The 26,508-nt window shown below is 41.9% G+C and overlaps 1 protein-coding gene across 2 annotated transcripts in view; it reads right to left on the reverse strand.

Moving 5' to 3' along the window:
- Positions 1–26,300, reverse strand: part of LOC139545124 (protein patched homolog 1-like) — a 176,514-nt gene extending 150,214 nt beyond the window's left edge. The window contains exons 1-2 of one of the 2 annotated variants that reach the window (XM_071352539.1): positions 25,577–26,296; positions 24,204–24,396 (exon numbers count right to left, since the gene is read on the reverse strand). In XM_071352539.1, the coding sequence (XP_071208640.1) occupies positions 24,204–24,396; positions 25,577–25,744 (361 nt within the window). In that variant the 5' untranslated portion in view covers positions 25,745–26,296. Of the gene's footprint in view, positions 1–24,203; positions 24,397–25,576 lie in introns of both variants that reach the window. The other variant, XM_071352540.1, reaches the window with a different exon arrangement.
- Between the last annotated feature and the right edge of the window lie 208 nt (positions 26,301–26,508).

The raw sequence follows: 26,508 nt of genomic DNA on the forward strand, positions 1-26,508 counted from the left end.
ATGTCATATTATGTGCAAATAGTTAAAGTACAAAAGGGAAAATAAATAAACATAAATATGGGTTGTATTTACCATGGTGTTTGTTCTTCACTGTTTGCCCTTTTCTTGTGGCAACAAGTGACACATCTTGCTGCTGTGATGGCACACTGTGGTATTTCACCCAGTAGATATGGAAGTTTATCAAAATTGAGTTTGTTTTCCAATTCTTTATGGATCTGTGTAATCTGAAGGAAATATGTGTCTCTAATAGTGTCATACATTTGGCAGGAGGTTAGGAAGTGCAGCTCAGTTTCCACCTCATTTTGTTGGCAGTGTGCACATAGACTGTCTTCTCTTGAGAGCCAGGTCTGCCTACGGCGGCCTTTCTGTCTCTCCTCCCCCGTCCACATGAAAGGTTGACAGGGCCCTTTCCACAGTCACTTTATCCCTACCTACATGTACATATTACCTCAATTACCTCAAATTACCTGTACCCTTGAATATTCAGGGTACCTGTTGTATATAGCCTTGTTATTGTTATTTTATTGTACTACTTTTTTAACTTTAGTTTATTTAGTAAATATTTTATTTATTTTCTTAAAACTGCATTAATGGTTAAGGGCTTGTAAGTAAGTATTTCGCAGTAATGTACACCTGTTGTATTCGGTGCATGTGACAAATAAAATGGATGTGTTTAACTATTCTTGTGGGGACCAGACGTCCCCACAAGAATAGTAAACAAACAAAAGTTGACCAACTGGGGACATTGTTTTTGTCCACACACGGTCAAATGCTATTTCTAGGGGGTTTAGGGTTAAGGTTAGAATTAGTGTTTGGGTTAGAATTCCGTTAAGGGATAGGGTTAGGATCTAGGTTTAGTTTTACGGTTAGGAGCTAGGTTTAGGGTTAAGGTTAGGTTTTTGGGTTAAGGTTAGGGTTAGGTTAAGAGTATGGGTTAGAATTAGGTTTAGGGTTTAGGGAAAATAGGATTTTGAATGGGACTGAATTGTATTTCCCCACAAGGTTAGCTGTACAAAACTGTGTGTGTGTGTGTGTGTGGATTAGCTGGATTACAGCGCTCTCAGCCAAACCCCCCGTAGTGACATGGAAGACCCTAGAACCAGGTCACCTCACTGCCATCGACCCACCAGCGAGCCTAAGACAGCTGTCTATCCATCATATTACCTTGCTCTTTTTATTTCCATACCGTATATATCTCACCCTATTTTGTACCCTCTTTCTTCAACCGTAATGTTTGACGTCCCAACTTCAGTTATTCCCTCTCTCTCCCTCTTCCTCTCTCTCATCTCCCACATGTTTCTTAACCTGGGGACACCCACCTGATGCTGCTGTCAATCAACCAGGAAGTATTTGATACTTACAGGGGTCAGAGGCCAGGGTCCAACTGTACCATCAACATTCCACTCATACCCTGCCTCCCCTCACCTCATACCTAGTCCCACCTAGTCCCCTCATACCCAGTCCCACCTCCTCTCACCTCTCCTCCTCTCATACCCAGTCCCACCTCCCCTCCCCTCATTCCCAGTCCCACCTCCCCTCTCCTCATTCCCAGTCCCACCTCTCACCTCTCCTCCTCTCATACCCAGTCCCACCTCCCCTCCTTTTGTACCCAGTCCCACCTCCCCTCCCTCCCCTCGTACCCAGTCCCACCTCCTATCATCTCTCCTCCTCTCATACCCGGTCCCACCTCCCCTCCCAACCTTTCGTACCCAGTCCCACCTTCCCTCCCCTCATACCCAGTCCCACCTCATAGCACGAGAGAAAGACAGAGATCGACAGTGAAGGAGAGGGGTGCTGTAGTACAATACCCCCCCCCCCTTCCGAACTGACACAAATGTGACACCCCAGCTGCCAGTGCCTCCTCCCCCCCACCCTACATTACCATATGTATGGCACCTCTCTCCGAATTATGCTAATCACCTGTCCAGCCCTGCAGCCCTCCAATGGGCGTATTTAGCAGTCAGCTAGCTCCCAATGCAGCCTGCCCTGGGTCCAAGGTGTACATTCACACACTCACACAGCCCTCAATGGACAGATTCTTCCACGTTGCTGCCTGCATTCAGCTACCTCTCCCCTGAAGAAAACATATTCAAGTCCACTGGATTTGAGTGAGGAACGAAGAACAAAATGGAAGGAAAGGAGTCAAATCAAAATCAAATCAAATGTATTTATAAATCCCTTCTTACATCAGCTGATATCTAAAAGTGCTGTACAGAAACCCAGCCTAAAACCCCATACAGCAAGCAATGCAGATGTAGAAGCACGGTGGCTAGGAAAAACTCCCTAGAAAGGCCAAAACCTAGGAAGAAACCTAGAGAGGAACCAGGCTATGATGGGTGGCCGGGTGGAGATTATAACAGAACATGGCAAAGACGTTCAAATGTTCATAAATTACCAGCATGGTCAAATAATAATAATCACAGTGGTTGTCGAGGGTGCAACAGGTCAGCACCTCAGGAGTAAATGTCAGTTGGCTTTTCATAGCCGAACATTCAGAGTATCTCTGAGAGTATCTCTCTAACGAGTGTCTGTGTGTGTGTGCGTGTGTGTGTGTGTGTGTGTGTGTGTGTGCGTGCGTGCGTGTGTGTTGCGATTTCGTTCTGAAGGTAGGTAAGGAGTCAAGCGCAGGAGAGCAGAGATGTCAATGTAGCGTTTTTTAATAGGCAAGCCCAAAAACGGTACAGGTACAATCACCCAAAAAAAAGCCCAAGGCAATGGGAACTCACAGTTACTCACGAAAGTAGAAAAAAAACAACGCTCCTTACTATAATAAACACACGTGAATAAACTGAGGAAAGCCTCAACAAGCAACATGAAAATAATCCGCACAAACCTAAGCGGGGAAACAGGGGTAAATATACACACAGGAATTAAAGCAAATGAAAACCAGGTGTGAATGAACCAAAGACAAAACAAACGGAAAAAGAAAAATGGATCGGCGATGGCTAGTAGGCCGGCGACGCCGACCGCCGAGCGCCGCCCGAACAAGGAGAGGAACCACCTTCGGTGGAAGTCGTGACAGTGTGTGTGTGCGTGTGTGTGTGCATGCATGAAATTTAGGAGCACCAGAATGTTCAAACCAAAATACTAAAGATGTCGTTGGAGCAAAGAACACAAGCATTTCGCTACACCTGCAATAACAAATATGTGTATGTGACCAATAGAATTTGATTTGATTTGAATTGGTTTGAGAAACAAAAAGCGAACTAGAGATACGATTTTTTTTAAATTGAGACACAGCCTATATTGGGCCTACATGAATTCTAGCTAGAATTGAAGAAAATGTTGTGCCCTAAAAACGAATATGTAGCACTGTAAATACATTAGTTTATTTTAAAAACAAAAATTCTAATACCAATACCTGTCATTGAAATTACAAAGTAATTTGTGGAATATTAGGTTTCCTATTGAGATGCATTATGTTGAAAATTGTACACTGTCTCTATAAAAACGTCAAGTTAGTTAACAAGAGATTTGTCATTCATTCATTGCTATGATCATTGATCTCCTGAAGAAGTTATCCCTTTCCTTTCTTTCTGTACCCCTACATGTTTAGATATAAAGTTACCAGGTTGTTAGCTAGCTAACCAATGAGGTAACATGACTGAACAAAGTGTAAACAAATGGTTAAGGACGTCGATGCTCAAGTAGTTTTAGAATGGCCCACGACATGGTTTATGAATAAAGAATTGTCCCGCAGATCCGCTATAGGAAGATAAAGATATTGCACTGGTAATATGGGTCAGGTCTTTTGACCTGGTTGGGCTTGAAGTAAGCATAGACATTAAAAACAGTAGATTGTGATGGAAAGCTACCGATGGCGCATGAAGCCGGAAGCGCGCCATATTGCTGAATGGAACTGAATGGCACCCCAAAAAATGCAAAAACCTATGAAAGAAATTGAGAAACCTATCCAACCAAAAACATAGAGACTCAGAAAACCTGAGCCTGCGCCTTCAGTACGGTGAATCACTAAAACAATAAAGAAATACACTAAAGAAAAAGATAGAACAGCATGTCAAAAAACCAGCGCAATGCAACTGAAGAATCCATGCTCTAATCACTTCTGGGAAAACACTAAACAAACAACAACATGAAGAGTTATCTATCAAAATCGAGATGTATGGGTAAACCCCTCCAATATTTTTGGCCCTATAACAAAGAACAAACAGCAAAAACAGCTAAAAGTATTTGATACACTGCCGATTTTGCAGGTTTTCCTACTTACAAAGCATGTAGAGGTCTGTAATTTGTATCATAGGTACACTTCAACTGTGAGAGACGGAATCTAAAACAAAAATCTAGAAAATCACATTGTATGATTTTTAAGTAATTAATTTACATTTTATTGCATGACATAAGTATTTGATCACCTACCAACTAGTAAGAATTCCGGCTCTCACAGACCTGTTCGTTTTTCTTTAAGAAGCCCTCCTGTTCTCCACTCATTGCCTGTATTAACTGCACCTGTTTGAACTCGTTACCTGTATAAAAGACACCTCTCCACACACTCAATCAAACAGACTCCAACCTCTCCACAATGGCCAAGACCAGAGAGCTGTGTAAGGACATCAGGGATACAATTGTAGACCTGCACAAGGCTGGGATGGGCTACAGGACAATAGGCAAGCAGCTTGGTGAGAAGGCAACAACTGTTGGCGCAATTATTAGAAAATGGAAGAAGTTCAAGATGACGGTCAATCACCCTCGGTCTGGGGCTCCATGCAAGATCTCACCTCGTGGGGATCAATGATCATGAGGAAGGTGAGGGATCAGCCCAGAACTACACGGCAGGACCTGGTCAATGACCTGAAGAGAGCTGGGACCACAGTCTCAAAGAAAACCATTAGTAACACACTACGCCGTCATGGATTAAAATCCTGCTTTGCTGCAGGAGGGACTGGTGCACTTCACAAAATAGATGGCATCATGAGATAGGAAAATTATGTGGATATATTGAAGCAACATCTCAAGACATCACTCAGGAAGTTAAAGCTTGGTCGCAAATGGGTCTTCCAAATGGACAACGACCCCAAGCATACTTCCAAAGTTGTGGAAAAATGGCTTAAGGACAACAAAGTCAAGGTATTGGAGTGACCATAAGAAAGCCCTGACCTCAATCCTATAGAAGTTTTGTGAGCAGAACTGAAAAAGTGTGTGCGAGCAAGGAGGCCTACAAACCTGACTCAGTTACACCAGCTCTGTCAGGAGGAATGGGCCAAAATTCACCCAACTTATTGTGGAAGGCTACCCAAAACATTTGACCCAAGTTAAACAATTTAAAGGCAATACTACCAAATACTAATTGAGTGTATGTAAATGTCTGACCCACTGGGAATGTGATGAAAGAAATAAAAGCTGAAATAAATCATTCTCTCAACTATTATTCTGACATTTCGCATTCCTAAAATAAAGTGGTGATCCTAACTGACCTAAAACAGGGATTTTTACTAGGATTAAATGTCAGGAATTGTGAAAAACTGAGTTTAACCTTTCTAGGACACACGTTCCGCTAGCGGAACCCCTCGACAACATTCCGCTGAAAAGGCAATGCGGGAAATTCTAAAATATTTTTTTGAAATATTTAACTTTCACACATTAACAAGTCCAATACAGCCAATGAAAGATAAACATCTTGTTAATCTACCCATTGTGTCCGATTTAAAAAATGCTTTACATCGAAAACACAACATATGATTATGTTAGATCACCGCCAAGTCCAAAAAACACACAGCCATTTCCCAGCCAAAGATAGGAGTCACAAAAAGCAGAAATAGAGATAAAATGAATCACTAACCTTTGATGATCTTCATCAGATGACATTCATATGACATCATGTTACACAATACATGTATGTTTTGTTCGATAATGTGCATATTTATATCCAAAAATTGCAGTTTACATTGGCGCCATGTTCAGAAATGCCTCCAAAATATTCGGAGAACTTGAAGAGAGCCACATCAAATAACATAAATACTCATCATAAACGTTGATGAAAGATACATGTTTTACATAGAATTAAAGATACACTTGTTCTTAATGCAACCGCTGTGTCAGATTTCAAAAAAACTTGACAGAAAAAGTAAACCATGCAATAATCTGAGACGCTGCTCAGATAGAAACAAAACTTCTCCGCCATGTTGGAGTCAACAAAAATACAAAATTACATTATAAATATTCCCTTACCTTTGATGATCTTCATCAGAATGCACTCCCAGGAATCCTAGTTCCACAATAAATTGTTGTTTTGTTCGATAATGTACATTATTTATGTCCAAGTAGCTACTTTTGTTAGCACGTTTAGTACACATATCCAAACGCTCTTTCAGGTCCAGGCGAACGTCGGACGAAAACTTCAAAAAGTTATATTACAGGTTGAATAAACTTGTCAAACTAAGTATAGAATTAATCTTTAGGATGTTGTTATCATAAATATTCAATAACGTTCCAACCGGAGAATTCCTTTGTGTCTATAGAAGTAATGGAACGCAAGTCGATATCATGTGGAATGCGCATGACCAGGACCTCTGCCACACCACTGACTCAAACAGCTCTCATCCAGCTCAACATCACAGTAGAAGCTTCATTCAATGTTCTACAGACTGTTGACATCTAGTGGAAGCCGTAGGAAGTGCAAACAGATCCATATCCCACTGGGATTTCAATAGGCGATGAGTTGAAAATCGACCAACCTCAGATATCCCACTTCCTGGTTGGATTTTTCTCAGGTTTTCGCCTGCCATATGAGTTCTGTTATACTCATAGACATCATTGAAACAGTTTTAGAAACTTCAGAGTGTTTTCTATCCAAATAGTAATAATAATATGCATATATTAGCATCTGGGACAGAGTAGGACGCTATTCATCCAAAGTGAAAATGCTGCACCCTATCTCTAAAAAGTTAAATGTATTTGGCTAAGGTGTATGTAAACTTCTGACTCCAACTATATATGGCACAGTTGTCCATTTTTGGTCGTTAAATGAAACTGGTATACTTCTTTATTTATCACAATTTTCTTTAACCAATTTTGGTCTTTAATGCAGGGCCAACAGACAAGTCCCTTTCTTTTTCCCCTTTCCACTTGCTTCTTCCATTTTGCGGTAATGCTGCAATTAGTTGGTTGTAATTTTGGGAAGAGCAGACATTCCCATATATTTTTGTTAGCTGCATGTATGACATAACTCCAGCAATCCTATTTACGATATAATTTACAGAGATTATACTTTTTATTTTATTTATTTTTTAAGTATTTTTGAGTTGAACTATTATATTTGTTGTATTATTTGTTCTGTCTTTTCTGGTGAACTAAACTGAAATTGCAATCAACATTCTATGGCTTGTTTTAAAAATAGAGATATTTTGGAGATGATTTCATTTTCAAATAACTGAAAGTGAGAGGTTGTAATCTGAATAATGGGAAAAACCGCTGGTCACGTTTTCAATGGTAATCCTGTAGAATCCAGCAATATTGCTGGTCCCATTCATTTGTTAATTTTCAAACGCTTCCGCATTAAAGTACTAGGTTGTCGTAGCCTTTATATTTTCAACCTAGGTAAGATGGCCTCCTGATTCTAGGTATCCCACAATCCCACATTCCAGCGGACGCCACAGTACAGTAGTGTGGCCAGGCCAGGGCAGCGTTGGATAGGGAGGGCAAGGTAGGAGATGGGAGGGTAGGAGAGGGTAAGGGAGGGTAGCAGTGTGCACATACAGTGAGGGAAAAAAGTATTTGATCCCCTGCTGATTTTGTACGTTTGCCCACTGACAAAGAAATTATCAGTCTATAATTTTAATGGTAGGTTTATTTGAACAGTGAGAGACAGAATAACAACAAAAATATCCAGAAAAATGCATGTCAAAAATGTTATAAATTGATTTGCATTTTAATGAGGGAAATAAGTATTTGACCCCTTCTCAATCAAAAAGATTTCTGGCTCCCAGGTGTCTTTCATACAGGTAACGAACGGAGATTAGGAGCACACTCTTAAAGGGAGTGCTCCTATTCTCAGTTTCTTACCTGTATAAAAGATACCTGTCCACAGAAGCAATCAATCAATCAGATTCCAAACTCTCCACCATGGCCAAGACCAAAGAGCTCTCCAAGGATGTCAGGGACAAGATTGTAGACCTACACAAGGCTGGAATGGGCTACAAGACCATCGCCAAGCAGCTTGGTGAGAAGGTGACAACAGTTTCTGTGATTATTCGCAAATGGAAGAAACACAAAAGAACTGTCAATCTCCCTCAGCCTGGGGCTCCATGCAAGATCTCACCTCGTGGAGTTGCAATGATCATGAGAACGGTGAGGAATCAGCCCAGAACTACACAGGAGGATCTTGTCAATGATCTCAAGGCAGCTGGGACCATAGTCATCAAGAAAACAATTGGTAACACACTATGCCGTGAAGGACTGAAATCCTGCAGCGCCCGCAAGGTCCCCCTGCTCAAGAAAGCACATATACATGCCCGTCTGAAGTTTGCCAATGAACATCTGAATGATTCAGAGGACAACTGGGTGAACGTGTTGTGGTCAGATGAGACCAAAATGGAGTTCTTTGGCATCAACCCAACTTGCCGTGTTTGGAGGAGGAGGAATGCTGCCTATGACCCCAAGAAACCATCCCCACCGTCAAACATGGAGGTGGAAACATTATGCTTTGGGGGTGTTTTTCTGCTAAAGGGACAGGACAACTTCACCGCATCAAAGGGACGATGGACGGGGCCATGTACCGTCAAATCTTGGGTGAAAACCTCCTTCCCTCAGCCAGGGTATTGAAAATGGGTCGTGGATGGGTATTCCAGCATGACAATGACCCAAAACACACGGCCAAGGCAACAAAGGAGTGGCTCAAGAAGAAGCACATTAAGGTCCTGGAGTGGCCTAGCCAGTCTCCAGACCTTAATCCCATAGAAAATCTGTGGAGGGAGCTGAAGGTTCGAGTTGCCAAACGTCAGCCTCGAAACCTTAATGACTTGAAGAAGATCTGCAAAGAGGAGTGGGACAAAATCCCTCCTGAGATGTGTGCAAACCTGGTGGCCAACTACAAGAAACGTCTGACCTCTGTGATTGCCAACAAGGGTTTTGCCACCAAGTACTAAGTCATGTTTTGCAGAGGGGTCAAATACTTATTTCCCTCATTAAAATGCAAATCAATTCATAACATTTTTGACATGCGTTTTTCTGGATTTTTTTGTTGATATTCTGTCTCTCACTGTTCAAATAAACCTACCATTAAAATTATAGACTGATCATTTCTTTGTCAGTGGGCAAACGTACAAAATCAGCAGGGGATCAAATACTTTTTTCCCTCACTGTAGCCTGTCTTCTCTTGAGAGCCAGATCTGCATACGGTGGCCTTTCTCAATAGCAAGGCTATGCTCACTGAGTCTGTACATATTCAAAGATTTTCTTAATTTTGGGTCAGTCACAGTGGTCAGGTAGTCTGCCTGTCCTGGGGCTCTGTGGGGTCTGTTTGTGTTTGTGAACAGAGCCCCAGCACCAGCTTGCTTAGGGGACTCTTCTCCAGGTTAATCTCTCTGTGGGTGACAGCTTTGTTATGGAAGGTTCGGGAATCACTTCCTGTTAAGTGGTTGTAGAATTTACGTCTCTTTTCTGGATTTGGATAATTAGGGGATATCGGCCTAATTCTGTTCTGCATGCATTATTTGGTGTTTTACGTTGTACACTGAGATTATATTTTTCCAGAAATCTGCATGCAGTCTCAATTTGGTGTTTGTCCCATTTTGTGAATTATTGGTTGGTGAGCGGGCCCCAGACCTCACAACCATAAAGGGCAATGGGTTCTATAACTGATTCAAGTATTTTTATTCAGATCCTAATTGGTATGTCGAATTTTCGGTTCATTTTGATGGCATAGAAGGCCCTTCTTGCCTTGTTTCTCAGCTCTTTCACAGCTTTGTGGAAGTTACCTGTGGTGCTGATGTTTAGGCCGGGGTATGTATTATTTTTTGTTTGCTCTAGGGCAGTGGTTTCCAAACTTTTTATAGTCCGGTACTCCTTCAAACATTCAACCTCCAGCTGCGTACCCCCTCTAGCACCAGGGTCAGAGCACTCTCAAATGTTGTTTTCTTGCCATCATTGTAAGCCTGCCACACACACACACACACACACACACTACACGATACATTTATTAAACATAAGAATGAGTGTGAGTTTTTGTCACAACCCGGCTCGTGGGAAGTGACAAAGAGCTCTTATAGGACCATGGCACAAATAATAATATAATAATATTCAATAATTTTGCTCTTTATTTAGCCATCTTACCTATAAAACTTTATTTGTTAATCGAAAATTGTGAATAACTCACCACAGGTTAATGAAAAAGGTGTGCTTGAAAGGATGCACATAACTCTGCAATGTTGGGTTGTATTGGAGAGCGTCTCAGTCTTAAATCATTTTCCACACACAGTCTGTGCCTGTATTTAGTTGTCATGCTAGTGAGGGCCGAGAATCCACTCTCACATAGGTACATGGTTGCAAAGGGCATCAGTGTCTTAACAGTGCGGTTTTGCCAAGGCAGGATACTCTGGGCGCAGCCCAATCCAGAAATCTGACAGTGGCTTCAATTTTCACAAAACCGCTTGTTGCAATTCAATGAGGATCTTTTGTTCAGATATCGGTAAGTGGATTGGGGGATGGGCATGAAAGGGATAACGAATCCAGTTGTTTGTGTCATCCGTTTTGAGAAAGTACCTGCGTAATTGCGCACCCAATTCACTCAGGTGCTTCACTATAACACATTTGGCATTGTCCATAAGCTTGAGTTCATTTGCACACAAAAAAATCATACAATGATGGAAAGACCTGTGTGTTGTCTTTGTTAATGCAGACAGAGTAGAGCTCCAACTTCTTAATCCATTTTGTCCCGCACATTGAATATAGTTGCGGAAAGTCCCTGTAATCCCAGAATCAGATCATTCAGCGAGAAAAAACATCACCCAAATGTTTAGCCCCGTTGGAAAATATGTTTGAAAATGTTTGAAAATGTGAAGAAATTATATATTTTAAAAATATTTATTAAAATTTGTAAAATGTGAATCACATTTTTAATTGGCGTACCCCAGACAGCATTGTGCGTACCCGTACCCTAGTTTGGGAATACCTGCTCTAAGGCAACGGTGTCCAAATGGAATTTGTATTTCTGGTCCTGGCGACTGGACCATTTTCGGAACGCCTTTATTTTTGTCCTCCTGAGATTGACTGTCAGAGCCCAGGTCTGGCAGAATCTGTGCAGAAGATCTAGGTGCTGCTGTAGGCCCTCCTTGGTTGGTGGCAGAAGCACCAGATCATCAGCAAACAGTAGACATTTTACTTCAGACTCTAGTAGGGTGAGGCCGGGTGCTGCAGACTGCTCTAGTGCCCTCACCAATTCGTTTAAATATATGTTGAAGAGAGTGGGGCTTAAGTTGCATCCTTGTCTCACCCCACGGTCCTGTGTAAGGAATGTGTGTGTTTTTTGCCAATTTTAACCACACACTTGTTGTTTGTGTACATGGATTTTATAACCTTCTATGTTTTTCCCCTCAACATCCCTTTCCAACAATTTGTATAGCAGACACTCATGCCAAATTAAGTAAAAGGCTTTTTTGAAACCAGAAAGCATGAGAGGGCTTTGCATTTGTTTTGGTTTGTTTGTCAATTAGGGTTTGCAAGGTGAATACGTGGTCTGTTGTACGGTAATATGGTAAAAAGACAATTTGACATTTGCTCAGTACATTGTTTTTACTGAGGAAATGTACGAGTCTGCTGTTAATGATAATGCAGAGGATTTTCCCATGGTTGGTGTTGACGCATATCCAACGGTAGTTATTGGGGTCAAATTTGTCTCGACTTTGTGGATTGAAGTGATCAGTCCTTGGTTCCAAATATTGGGGAAGATGCCAGAGCTAAGGATGATGTTAAAGAGTTTAAGTATAGCCAATTGGAATGTGTTGCCTGTATCATTTATCATTTCATTGAGGATACCATCAACACCACAGGCCTTTTTGGGTTGGAGGGTTTGTATTTTGTCCTGTAGTTCATTCAATGTAATTGGAGAACACAGTGGGTTCTGGTATTCTTTAATAGTCTCTCTCGCTCTGCTGTTCCTCGCACTCCCAGCCCCTCTGTCCACCAGCACTGGGAAGGAGAGGAAAGAGAGGAAAGAGGAGGAGGAGGGAGGGTGGACCACCCTGACTGTCATGGCAGGGCTGTGTGTTTACATTGCTGCGCCTCACTCTGCAATACATCTGGCATTCTGGGGAAGGAGGGGGGGAGAGGGGGAGGGGTTAGAGTAAAGAGGCCTTTTCAGCCAGGAGGAAAAGAGGTGGAGCTAAAAGAGAGAGAGAGAGGGACACGACAGCAACACAATTAGAACCAACCAAATCATGAGAAAACAAAAAGATAACTTGACACAATGGAAAGAATTAACAAAAAAACAGAGCAAACTAGAATGCTATTTGGTCCTAAACAGAGAGGACACAGTGGCAGAATACCCGACCACTGTAACTGACCCATACTTAAGGTTAGCTTTGACTATGTACAGACTCAATGAGCATAGCCTTGCTATTGAGAAAGGCCACCGTAAGAAGACCTGGCTCTCAAGAGAACACTTCCCACAAAATGAGGTGGAATCTGAGCTGCACCTCCTAACCTCCTGCCAAATGTATGACCATATTAGAGACACATATTTCCCTCAGATTACACAGATCCACAAAGAATTTGAAAACAAACCCGATTTTGATAAACTCCCATATCTACTGGGTGAAATAACACAGTATGCCCTCACAGCAGCAAGATTTGTGACCTGTTGCCACAAGCAAAAGGCAACCAGTGAAGAAAAACCACCATTGTAAATACAACCCATATTTATGTTTATTTATTTTCCCTTTTGTACTTTAACCATTTGCACATCGCTACAACACTGCATATATACTACATAATAGTATGACATTTGTAATGTTTTTATTCTTTTGGAACTTCTTTGAGTGTAAAGTTTACTGTTCATTTTTAATGTTTATTTCACTTTTGTATATTATCTACTTCAATTACTTTGGCAATGTTAACATATGTTTCCCATGGCAATAAAGCCCCTTGAATTGAATTGAATTGAGAGAGGCAGGGAAGGGGAGTTTTGTGGTCGGCCATTCGCAGGGCTCTGGTTTTTGAATAAGAGCCTCTGAAAGAATGCAGAATGTAAACACAGCGCTTGGAGGCATCTCAGGAGGTTGTTTGTGAATGGGAGAGCATCCATTCCTACGGCACACACACACGCACACACACACTAAAGTTTATTGTGTATTTAACCTTTATTTCACCATATAAATCATTGGGATTAAACATAATTTTAAAATATTTACTTTTAAAAACTTTTAACAACAGAGCCAAACCTCAGTGCACACTAACTCAGAAAAGTCCTTATCCAGCTCATCTGCACATTTCATAAACTAGTCAAGTTTAACACAACATGCTGGAATGTTATTCTACTGACGGCTTAATCCTGTTTGGAGTCAACTGATAAACACAAAGAAAATGGAGCCCACATTTAAATTTGTATGTGTGTGTGGGGGGGGGGGGATTGTTTTTTCTATCCCTGTGTGGACCTAAAATCCCCGAAAGTCCCCACAAGGACAGTAAAACAAGGAACATTGGCCCTCTTAGGGACATTTCCCACATCCCTATTTTAAGTGTATATACTAACTAGACTGGGCACGCGCATCTGCATGCGCATGTTGATTTTGTCCATCCACACTAGACGCAATCAGGACACGCAGGTTGAAATACCAAAACTAACTCTGAACCAACTATATTAATTTGGGGACAGGTCGAAAGCATTAAATATTCATGCCAATTTAGCTAACTAGCTTGCTGTTGCTAGCTAATTTGTCGTGGGGTATAAACATTGGGATGTTATTTTACCTGAAATGCACATGGTCCTCTACTCCGACAATTAATCCACAGATAAAAGGGTAAACCGAGTTAGTTTCTAGTAATCTCTCTTCAGGCTTCTTCTTTGGACTTTATATGGCGGTTGGCAAACAACTTTAAGGTGCATTACCACCACCAACTGGACTGGAGTGTGGACCTCAGTTCATTTTTAAATCGTGGATATATGCTCCTAAAAACCAATGAGGAGATGGGAGAGGCGAGACTTGCAGCGCCTCTATTTTAGTTCTATTTTATTTTATTCTATTTAATTTTAGCGCCTGGCTACGCAGACGCTCATTGACGCGCGCGAGCAGTTTGGATGCAATGATTGAATAACATGTATGTGTACATTTATTTTGCAACGCTCGCGCACGTAATGCGAGCAGTGTGGTCAGCATGTTAGGGGTTAGATTTAAGGTTAGGCTTAGAATTAGGATAAATTGTTAGGGTTATGAGTTAGGTTCATGGTTTGGGATACGGGTCAAGGTTAGTGTTAAGGGTTAGGTTTAGGGTTAGGGGTTAGGGGAAATAAGATTTTGAACGGAAATAAGTTTTAGTTCCCCACGCGGATAGAAGATCATAACATGTGTGTGCGTGTGTGTGTGTCTGTGCGCGCGTGCAATTAGGCTACAATCATGTGTGTTTGTGACCGCATTTGTGCATGTTTGATTGCTTGTGTCTGCAAAATGAGAGCGGCGGGAGTGAGCGGGATAAGTTTTTGAGAGTAGGAGAGGAAGAGGATAGCAGAGAGGTTAACAGAAATAGCCTGCCATGCCAGTCCCATTCAACTAGCTCCTAACTCACTCAGAAGCAAAACAGAGGTGACTGTGTGTGTGTGTGTGTGTGTGTGTGTGTGTGTGTGTGTGTGTGTGTGTGTGTGTGTGTGTGTGTGTGTGTGTGTGTGTGTGTGTGTGTGTGTGTGTGTGTGTGTGTGTGTGTGTGTGTGTGTGTGTGTGTGTGTGTGTTTGTGTATATACATCAAAAGGAGGATTATTCAATCAGGAACACTATCACCACAATCCTGTGAGAAGAAGCCATGAGTCTCTCTTCTCTTTCTATTTCCCTTTTTCTATCTTCTCCCTCTTCCCCCTCCTCTCTATCTCCCTCCTCCTCTCTTCTCCCTCTTCACTCTCTCAACCTCCTCCTATTCCCTCTTTCTCTCTCTCTCCCTCCTCCTCTCTTCTCTCTCTCCTCTCTCTCTCCCTCCTCCTCCCGTCCACATGAAAGTTTGACAAGGCCGTTTCCACGGTCACTTTACCCCTACCTACACGTACACATTACCACAATTACCTCAAATAATCTGTACTCTCGCACATGACTCAGTACCGGTACCCCCTGAATAAAGCCTTGTTATTGTTATTGTGTTACTATTTTTACTTTAGTTTATTTAGTAAACATTTTCTTAATTCTTATTTTCTTTCACGGTAAGGTCTACACCTGTTGTATTCGGCGTATGTGACAAATAAAATGTGATTTGATTTGATTTGATAGTCACCCAGCATTACAGTACCCTGCCTAAACAAGCAGCACAACAACAAGCTAACCAACTGAACTGCATCACAATTCCTATGGGAGGAAACACCACTGCTTGTCTACATGACATTATTTGTTGACAAATTAGTCGTCATAAGAGCAACGGTGCATCAACGGCACGCAAACATTTCTCTGTACGTCCAGTCATGTTGCTGCATAGCCAAGGCATGACAACTTTTCCAAAGAACACACACACACACCAAATAGGACAACCTGCTGTGGAAAGCCAAGCTGATCCATAAGACTCCCCAGCAATAGATGGGAGAGAGAGACTATGCTGATAAACATTGATAGATGAGAAATATAAATCTGACTGCCCTCTGCTGGAGGGATGGGAGTCAAATGAGACACATGCACTGTATGGACACACACACACACACAAACACACACACACACGTGCACAGACACACACATGCACAGACACAGTGATAAATACACACAGACATGCACAACACTCCTATTACATTCTCAAACTCTCAGCAGAGACTCTATCTCTCTCTCCATGATCATGCTGTTTAATCAGCTTCTTGATATGTCACACCTGTCAGGTGGATGGATTATCTTGGCAAATGAGAAATGCTCACTAACAGGGATGTAAGCAAATTTGTGCACAACATTTGAGAGAAAAAAGCTTTTTGTTGGATGTAAAATGTCTGGGATTTTCTATTTCAGCTCATGAAACATGGGACCAACAATTTACATGTTGAGTTTAAATTATTGTTAGTGTGTGTGTCTTTATACAGTTGAAGTCGAAGTTCACATACACTTAGGTTGGAGTCATTAAAACTCGTTTTTTCAACCACTCCACAAATTTCTTGTTAACAAACTATAGTTTTGGCAAGTCAGTTAGGACATCTACTTTGTGCATGACAAGTAATTTTCCAACAATTATTTACAGACAGATTATTTCACTATATCACAATTCCAGTGGGTCAGAAGTTGACATACACTAAGTTGACTGTGCCTTTAAACAGCTTGGAAAATTCCAGAAAATGATGTCATGGCTTTAGAAGCTTCTGATAGGCTAATAGACATCATTTGAGTCAATTGGAGCTGTGGATGTATTTCAAGGCCTACATACAAACTCAGTGCCTCTTTGCTTGATCAAAAGAAACCCGCCAAGACCTCAGAAAATAAATTGTAGACCTCCACAAATCTGGTTCATCCTTAGGAGCAATTTCCAAATATCTGAAGGTACGACGTTCATCTGTACAAACAATAGTACGCAAGTACAAACACCATTGGACCACGCAGCCGTCATACCACTCAGGAAGGAGACGCGTTCTGTCTCCTAGAGTTGAACGCACTTTGGTGCGAAAAGTGCTAATCAATCCCAGAACAACAGCAAAGGACCTTGTGAAGATGCTGGAGGAAACCGGTACAAAACTATCTATTTCCACAGTAAAACGAGTCCTATATCGACATAACCTGAAAGGCCGCTGGGCAAGAAAGAAGCCACTGCTCCAAAACCGCCATAAAAAAGAAAGACTACGGTTTGCTACTGCACATGGGGAGAAAGATCGTAACTTTTGGAGAAATGTATTCTGGTCTGATGAAAAAAAAAAAGAACTGGCCATAATAACCATCGTTATGTTTGGAGGAAAACGGGGGACGCTTGCAAGCCCGAAGAACACCATCCCAACCGTGAAGCACGGGGGTGGCAGCATCATGTTGTGGGGGTGCTTTGCTGCAGGAGGGACTGGTGCACTTCACAAAATAGATGGTATCATGAGGAAGAAAAATGATGTGGATATATTGAAGCAACATCTCAAGACATCACTCAGGAAGTTAAAGTTTGGTCGCAAATGGGTCTTCCAAATGGACAATGACCCCAAGCATACTTCCAAAGTTGTGGCAAAATGGCTTAAGGACAACAAAGTCAAGGTATTGGAGCGGCCATCACAAAGCCCTGACCTCAATCCTATAGAAAATTTGTGGGCAGAACTGAAAAAGCGTGTGCGAGCAAGGAGTCCTACGAACCTGACTCAGTTACACCAGCTCTGTCAGGAGGAATGGGCCAAAATTCACCCAACTTATTGTGGGAAGCTTGTGGAAGACTACCCGAAACGTTTGACCCAAGTTAAACAATTTAAAGACAATGTTACCAAATCTTAATTGAGAGTATGTAAACTTCAGACCCCTGGGAATTTGATGAAAGAAATAAAAGCTGAAATAAATCATTCTCTCCGCTTTTATTCTGACATTTCACATTCTTAAAATAAAGTGGTGATCCTAACTGACCGAAGACAGGGAATTTTGACTAGGATTAAATGTCAGGGATTGTGAAAAACTGAGTGCTCTGTTGTGCAACAGGGCCTCCCACTCCTCTTTCTATTCTGGTTAGCACTGTCCTGTGAAGGGAGTAGTACACAGCGTTGTACGAGATCTTCAGTTTCTTGGCAATTTCTCACATTGAATAGCCTTCATTTTTCAGAACAAGAATAGACTGATGAGTTTCAGAAGAAAGTTCTTTGTTTATGGCCATTTTGTGCCTGTAATCGAACCCACAAATGCTGATGCTCCAGATACTCAACTAGTCTAAAAAAGGCCAGTTTTATTGCTTCTTTAATCAAGACAACAGTTTTCAGCTGTGCTAACATAATTACAAAATGGTTTTCTAATGATCAACTTGCTTTTTAAAATGATAAACTTCGATTAGCTAACACAACGTGTCATTCGAACACAAGAGTGATGGTTGCTGATAATGGGCCTCTGTACGCCTATGTAGATATTCCATTCAAAATCAGCCGTTTCCAGCTACAATAGTCATTTACAACATTAACAATGTCTACACGGTATTTCTGATCACTTTTATGTTATTTTAATGGACAAAAAATGTCCTTTTCTTTCAAAAACAAGGACATTTCTAAGTGACTCCAAACTTTTGAAAGGTAGTGTATATATAAATATATTTTAAGGAACTCAGTTTGGCTTTAAACTTATTCTTGGAAGTTGTAATAGTAGAATGCACAAGATGCAATTTAGAAATTGGGTAGTGCATCATCAGTTCCTCTTGTCATTGTAATGAATACGATGGGAGACAGAGTGCTGGTTTCAAGCGCAGGGCGCAGCAGGTGTTTATTAGTAACTCAAATATCACATGAATACACATTAGACATGACAAAATGTATAGATTTGCAAGAAAACTAGGTTTAAAACTGCAACATTTTCTTTGCACCCCATGACAAAATGTGTAAAATTGCAGGAAATAAACGTTAAACCTGCTAAATTCTCTCCGCCAACAAGAGGGGTGTGAACAGTTTGTGTCAAGAACAGTGCTTGCGCCCATAGAAATAGTCATGGCATGCGCGCAGGATGTTCCCCAACCTGGAACCTAAAAGAGTAATCCTATGGGGACAGTTGAAGAACCCTTTTGGAATCCTTTTATCTAAGGTCTAGTTGCAGCACTAACTCCATCAGTCTAAACTCTGGGTACAGCCCTATCCCCAGTTCCAGTTTCAGTCCCATAACACACCAACGTCCTCAGCCCCAGACCCAACACACCATTCCTTTCCCAATTCAACCTAAAAAAACAGCCCTCACCCTACACCACAGCCCCTAACCATAGCCCCAACCTCTCCCCTAAACTCCACCCATTCTCAGAACGCAGCTCCATCGAGGGAGGGGCCGCTTTACAAGAAGGCCAATGTTGACACCACATTGCCCCTAACCATAGCCCAATACCATAGCCTTTCCCCTGTCCCTACCCCCCAGGTCCATACCATAGCTCCTATAGCTTTAGCCCAATTCCTCTTCCAATGTCAAAGCCCAGCTCCATATACCCCAGCCCTTTCCTCTCTTCTCTTCTCAGAGAGAGCTAGTCAGGGGCACCCTACAGGAAGACCCATGTTTACACCATACTGTTTTAATTAGACTTAGCCGGTGCTGGTATTTTCTTAACAATTTGGCCTGTGTTTGTGTTAATCCAGAATGGCCAGGGTGGCTCCACTTTCATACCATGAGGAGGCCAGGGTGTTTTCTTCAATTTCTTTTCTACTCAGACACATCTCTGCTAGAGGGAAATTTGTCATATCAGATTAAGAAAATCACTATGGGTTTGGTGATATTAAAACGCTGCTGATCCTTCTGAATGGCAGTGAGATAAAAGTATTCTGGCAGCCATATTGGAAGAAGAGGAGTAGAGAAAAAGAGAACACATCACAACACTACAACTTCCTATTCAGGCAGGTCACTTCATGTCCCTGGTCTCATCAATGTAAACACAGCTTGAATTACCTCTATTACGTATAAGGTCAGCTCCCTCAATATTAATTTGATCCATAAACACATTTATCTATGCATTTTCTGCCAAGTCAAGAGGTCAACCTGTTTGCCACAAAGTGCACCAAATAGGGAAAAAAGAGCACCAAATATGTGTGTTGCTTCTGCCTGTTGGATGACATCTCCACATCATTCTATTTCTATGTTTAACTTTTTGATTCAACTGTCCATCCCTCAATATGACTGAAACACAACTGCCTGTGTCTAAGTGAGGGTGTAGTCTAAGTGTTTATGGATACGGGGAAATGATTTTGTGAAGAAAGTAAACCCTAACCAAGGATGATGAATGTGATTCTCTTTGAATAAGATGAGCTGCAGTACTAAACTACTGACCTAGCAGGATGAACCATAAACATAGCAGGTGATGAAATACAGCATGAGATCACCCATGCAACTCCACTCAATTCCAATGAGAGGAATGCTATGGTGTGTGTATATCCTAATGGCCAGAGCTCCCAGGAGGGGTCATGGAGAGGTCGCATGAAGAGGAACAGGTCCAAATGAAACATAAACAGATACCCTCTCTCCTCCTCCCCTCTTCTCATACCTTCCTTTCTCTTTCCATCTCTTCTCCTCTCCTGTCTCCTCCTCTGCTCTTCTCCTCTCATACCATTTCCTCCCTTCCTCTCTACCTCTTCTCCCCTCTTCATGTTGACGTTGGGCAACAGTTCCCCCTGTGCTGAGCAGAGCCTAGAGCAGCCCTCCACTGTCCAGGCAGTACTAATCTATCCCTCAGCTGTGCAGTCTAATCTAAACAAACACATACAGTATCTCCCAACTAGCATCTGGAAACCCTCAGTCTCTGACCTGGGAAAGGTGTGTGTGTGTGTGTGTGTGTGTGTGTGTGTGTGTGTGTGTGTGTGTGTGTGTGTGTGTGTGTGTGTGTGTGTGTGTGTGTGTGTGTGTGTGTGTGTGTGTGTGTGTGTGTGTGTGTGTGTGTGTGTGTGCATATGTGTGTGTGCATATGTGTGTGTGTGTGTGTGCATATGTGTGTGCATATGTGTGTGTGTTCTCATGCACTAGTGTGTGTGCACATGCAAACCTCAACCATCAGTCATCACAATAAACTTGGCTAAACTATTTATAGTAGATGACCCTGAGTTCTAACACCTTGACACAACAAAACAATAACAGAATGTAGGGAAATAGCAACGGTTGAAAAGCCTGTGCTGTAGTGGACGTGTAGATGTGTTGTTGACCATCTGCCAGCAAGACTCAGCTGACAGGCTTGTGTGTGAAGAACCATGGAGCTGTGCAACACTAGGATAGGTCCAGGAAAGAAGAAACCACTTCATGTAGCTGTGCTTTATTAACACTCCCTTACTGTAACTAAATCAGCTAAGTTCACAGTAAACTAGGCTTGGGCTGTACAACATATATACCATGTACCAGGGTATTTGGAAATAGCCACAGGATGGTTTTTCAATACCGTCAATACCATTGAAACAATTTATTTGAAGATTTTCAAAAAATATACAGTACCAGTCAAAAGTTTGGACACAATTATTCATTCAAGGGTTTTTCTTTATTTGGACTATTGTCTACATTGAATAACAGTGAAGACATGAAAACTATGAAATAACACATTCATGTAGTAACAAAAAAGTGATATACAAAATCAAAATATATTTTATATTTGAGTTTCTTCAAAGTAGCCAACCTTTGCCTTGATGACAGCTTTGCACTCTTGGCATTCTCACAACCAGCTTCACCTGGAATGCTTTTCCAACAGTCTTGAAGGAGTTCCCACATATGCTGAGCACTTGTTGGCTGCTGTTCCTTCACTCTGCGGTCCAACACATCCCAAACCATCTCAACTGGGTTGAGGTCGGGTGATTGTGCAGGCCAGGTCATCTGATGCAGCACTCCATCACTCTCCTTCTTGGTCAAATAGCCCTTACACAGCCTGGAGGTGTGTTGGGTCATTGTCCTGTTAAAAACAAATCATAGTCCCACTAAGCGCAAACCAGATGGGATGGTGTATCACTGCAGAGTGCTGTGGTAGCCATGCTGGTTAAGTGTACCTTGAATTCTAAATAACCAACATTGTCACCAGCAAAGCACCCCCACACCATCACACCTCCTCCTCCATGCTTCACGGTGGGAACCACATGCGGAGATCATCCGTTCACACACTCTGCGTCTCACAAAGACATGGCGGTTGGAACCAAAAATCTCAAATTTGGACTCATCAGACCAAAGGACAAATTTCCACTGATCTAATGTCTATTGCTTGTGTTTCTTGGCCCAAGAAACACAGTGTCCTTTAGTAGTGGTTTCTTTCAGCAATTCGACCATGGAGGCCTGATTCACGCAGTATCCTCTGAACAGTTGATGTTGAGATGTGTCTGTTACTTGAACTCGGTGAAGCATTTATATGGACTACAATTTCTGAGGCTGGTAACTCTAATGAACTTATCCTCTGCAGCAGAGGTAACTCTGGGTCTTCCTTTCCTCATGAGAGCCAGTTTCATCATAGCGCTTGATGGTTTTTGCGACTGCACTTGAAGAAACTTTCAAAGTTCTTTAAATTGCACTTATTGACTGACCTTCATGTATTAAAGTAATGATTATCTTTGCTTATTTGAACTTTTCTTGCCATAATGTGGTCGTTTGTATGCCACCCCTACCTTGTCACAACACAACTGATTGGCTCAAACGCATTAAGAATGAAAGAAATTCCACATATTAACTTTTAACAAGACACACCCGTTAATTCAAATGCATTCCAGGTGACTACCTCATGAAGCTGGTTGAGAGAACACCATGAGTGTGCAAAGCTGTCATCAAGGCAAAGGGTTGCTACTTTGAAGAATCTCAAATAGAAAATAGATTTTGATATGTTTAACACTTTATTGGTTACAACATGATTCCATATGTGTTATTTCATAGTTTTGATGTCTTTACCATTATTCTACAATGTAGAAAATGGTCAAAATAAAGGTAAAAACCCTTGAATGAGTGGGTATGTCCAAGCTATTGACTGGTACTGTATAACTTTATGAGCTGGATTGCCTGTCTTTGCGATTCGTTTATGTTCGTTTATGATCTTTAGCATATTTAGCTAGCAGCCTCCACAGAAATGCGCTGTTACTTGTGCACATTTTGTTAGCATTCCCAAAGGGCTTTTTAGATTTGTTTTGCGGCCCCCTTGTGTACTAAGTCGGTAATACTGTAAATCCCGGGATGAGAGAAGGAAGGTATCTGGATTCCTCCCAACCCTACAGTCAACTATACGAGTAGCCATTGGATAGTTAGCAAAGGAAAGGGATTTGGACATTGACATTAAAGGGATTAATTAGACAATATGTTGTTGATAGAATCCACATGCTTTGAAATAATATTGCATATTATTACACAGTAATAAAGTATTACTATTTAAAATAACGGTATCTAGTAGGCTATAATATACTTTAGTCTTGACACACAACTTAAGGTTTAGTCTATAGCTTATGTCCGAATGGCACCAGAAAAGGGTAACTTTGAGAGCTTGAGTGACCCTCACTCACTGGCTTGCATCAGCCTATAGGAGGGAGAAATCTGTAAAAAAAAATATCTGCTGGGATGATTGTTCACATGTCACTATAGTAGCCTAATGAGCATAGGCTGAGCCTAAAGATACTCCAGAAATGTATTATGTAAACAACCATGGTCTAATGGCAATAACGTTTCAATCGTAAATCCAAATTATGATCTCTTTCAAACTGCTCACATTTCAAAAGTGAGTGAATTGATGACCCATACATGACTCAAATATAGGCTACCACGGTCCTAAACTACTGGAATGCAGATCAAAGGAAGAAGAAAAAACGCTGCCCCTCCCCCTTTCCCCAAAATCACCACCCATACTCAAAGTCCCCTTTCAAACAAAAATACACTTATTCTACATGACGGATTTCGTAAACGAATAGCATAACCCTGAGTTTCAGATGGTCTACTTTTGTACACATGCGTTTCTGTCCGCACTCCGCTTTCAGCCAGAGACAAAACTTTCTTGGAAAGTTGAGAGCTGTCCAAAACGGGACCACACACAGTCTCCGAGCTGTGCGCGGATCACATTCAACTGCTGGGGGCAGGCAGACACACACACACACACTCACAAAATGGCGGCTGTGACAAAATTTCTTCTCTCCAAAACATCTCATGAATTTTATTACAATTTTCCTTTTAACTTAAAGAAAAATGTTGAAATAATCTGTGCACTTTCTTTGCGCATCTACACTCAACAACAACGTATCCAAAGCAACAAAAACCATAACATGACACGAAATACAAATATTTTCAAGTTTAGACTTGGCCCCTTGTCAAACTGCTATACAATAAACAACCTCCACTTGTTTGGAAGACCCCCCCATCCCTCTCCACCCCACCCAATCCTTCCCAGACTTGAGCTTATTCTCAACAGGAAAGACAAACAACTCAACATGAAAAAGGACCAAAATTATAAAACATTTTCTTACCTTCTACCCAGAGTTTCTCCACGTCGGTTTCCAGATTAGCTGCCCGTAAACCAACAGCGAAAGCTCCGAATACTAATAGGCCCACAACCAAAAACTTTCCACAGTTCTTTTGTATGTAACAGCCCAATTTAAACAAGAGTCTCTGAAACTTCGCTCTCAGCCACAGCGGTGCTTTTCTTCCAGTCGCTTTCCCCTGCGACAAAAGAAATACCGCATATTATTCCCTAAACAAGTGCTGGGAGCATCAAATATTTATAATTGTTGATCAATTGAATGTAGTGTTATGTGGAGAGGACATCACGGTTATCATATAATAAAATACATGTTATTAAATGTGTTATTACATTGGTATGGTAAGTGCAATTAGCATGCCAGTTGTTCTAGATCCATACTTCATTGGGGCCTGGTGGGGATATGTTAATAACGTGGGCTACCCTATACTGTTCACCTGCAGTGTGTTCAATATGGTACATCAATGTTTACTGTTCTGAATAAGAACCTCGGACTAGGCCTGTTATTCTGGCCCAAAAAGGCAGTGGTTGGACCTCCTACGTCGAGGAAGGAAATAGATAGTTCACGAGCCAGCAACGTAAGCACCGGTTCTGGACGACAGGACTATAGTCTGTTACTTTGTTGTTTTTACCACACACACACCGGCATGAGTGGAAAGCGCAGCATGGCTTGCGGTCAGTCAGTGACAAAGTGTAACACAGCGCAAGCCTTGTTGCAATACATTGTATCGAATGATGCTATTAATCCCCCAAAAGGTTCACGTGAGTTTTTACGCTGCCGCAAAATCACACACCACACAATTCCATTCCCGTAGAGCTGCGTGTGTGATCTGCGTTGGGGAGTGGAGTAGCCATCACCGAGGGAGTTAGGCTACGACAATATTTGTGAACGGAAGAGGGTAGCCACATGGATTTTTGCATTAGAGAAGAGAACAGAGAACGACTCCCCAGTAAAGATAACATCGTGCAGACGTCTGGGCAGTTAGAATCGTGTTCGATCAGTGCGAAAACACATAGGTCTAAACTGTTATGTACATTTGAATTGTGCAAAAGTAGTGAATAGCCCTCACTGTGTAGCCTAGTTGCGCGACCGTTATTTAAACATTGTAGCCGAATGTAGCCTATATAATATGTGTAGCCTATATTCCAAACATGGATCAGAAATAGTCTAAACGCGAGAAATGTGAACTATAATTGAATAGCAAATCACAACATAGATTACACGGCATAGCGCTACACCCCAACCCCTCTCTACTGCCCGTCTTCTATCCCGTTACCTAGCGACGTGACAATGTTGGCCAGTTTCATTATAGTAGAACCATGCCCATATAATTTCACTCAAACATGTTAAATAATAAGCACCTCGGATATTTGCTGCAAGGCGAAAGCTGCATCGCAGTAACTTAGCCGCTGCAAATACTCCAAATCAGGCGCTGTTGAGCGATAGTTCCCCCTGTTCCTCCGCGTTATCCTCGGCCGATCGGGGTCCCCGTTTTCCTGCTCAGATGAGGCATTAGCAGCCGAGGCCATGTTGCGGAGACTTCGCGCTGGTTCTGCTTTTCCACGTTATAATATTTCCCCGAAAGCGTGTGGTAATGTCCCAAGGCAACACAGTTTCACTCTCGGTGATCTCACACCCGTAAAGTACTTCATACTGCTGTTGGAGACGGCGAGTCAAAGTCTGCGCCTTCCATCCCAACATTTCGTGATCCAGAGGTCTCCACCGCTTTGCACATTCAGCGTTTCTCTTCAAAAAATGTATTTATCTTAAACGGCAAAGTGGAAAAAGCCATTCCCATCTACAAAACGGCGGCTTGGAACGTTCGATGGTAGTAGCATTCTGTGTCTTCTATGTGGTCTTCCCTTGGGCCGCACGACACCGCGAACTCTGAGATTCAACAGAGGAGAAAAAAGACCTCTCTCCATTTGGAAACAGAGGAGGAGGGGTAAAAGCGAAAATAATCGAAATCCCGCCTTTAGGGCTGTCAGATGGCCGGATTTTCTCTCATCTGATTGGTTCCAGAAGGGCAAAAATTACTCAGCAAACACGACTATTATTAGCTGCTTAGCAACAGCTCACTAAAGTAGAGCGACCACCCAAGTCGACAACCCTCGTGTGTGCGTCTCAAACTTCAGGGGAGCATTTCAGAAAGCCAGCCCTCTTGTGCGTTTGCGCGCAACCAAGACTGGAGTTTGTGGTTTTTCACAAGGAACTGCATTTCTTGAAGCAGCATTTCTGGAAGAAAACACACTCCGTCTTTTCGATGGAGGGGTCTCGAGGAATGTCCGAACTG

This window comes from Salvelinus alpinus, chromosome 19 (genome assembly GCF_045679555.1).
Source record: "Salvelinus alpinus chromosome 19, SLU_Salpinus.1, whole genome shotgun sequence".
Taxonomy (NCBI): Eukaryota; Metazoa; Chordata; class Actinopteri; order Salmoniformes; family Salmonidae; genus Salvelinus; species Salvelinus alpinus.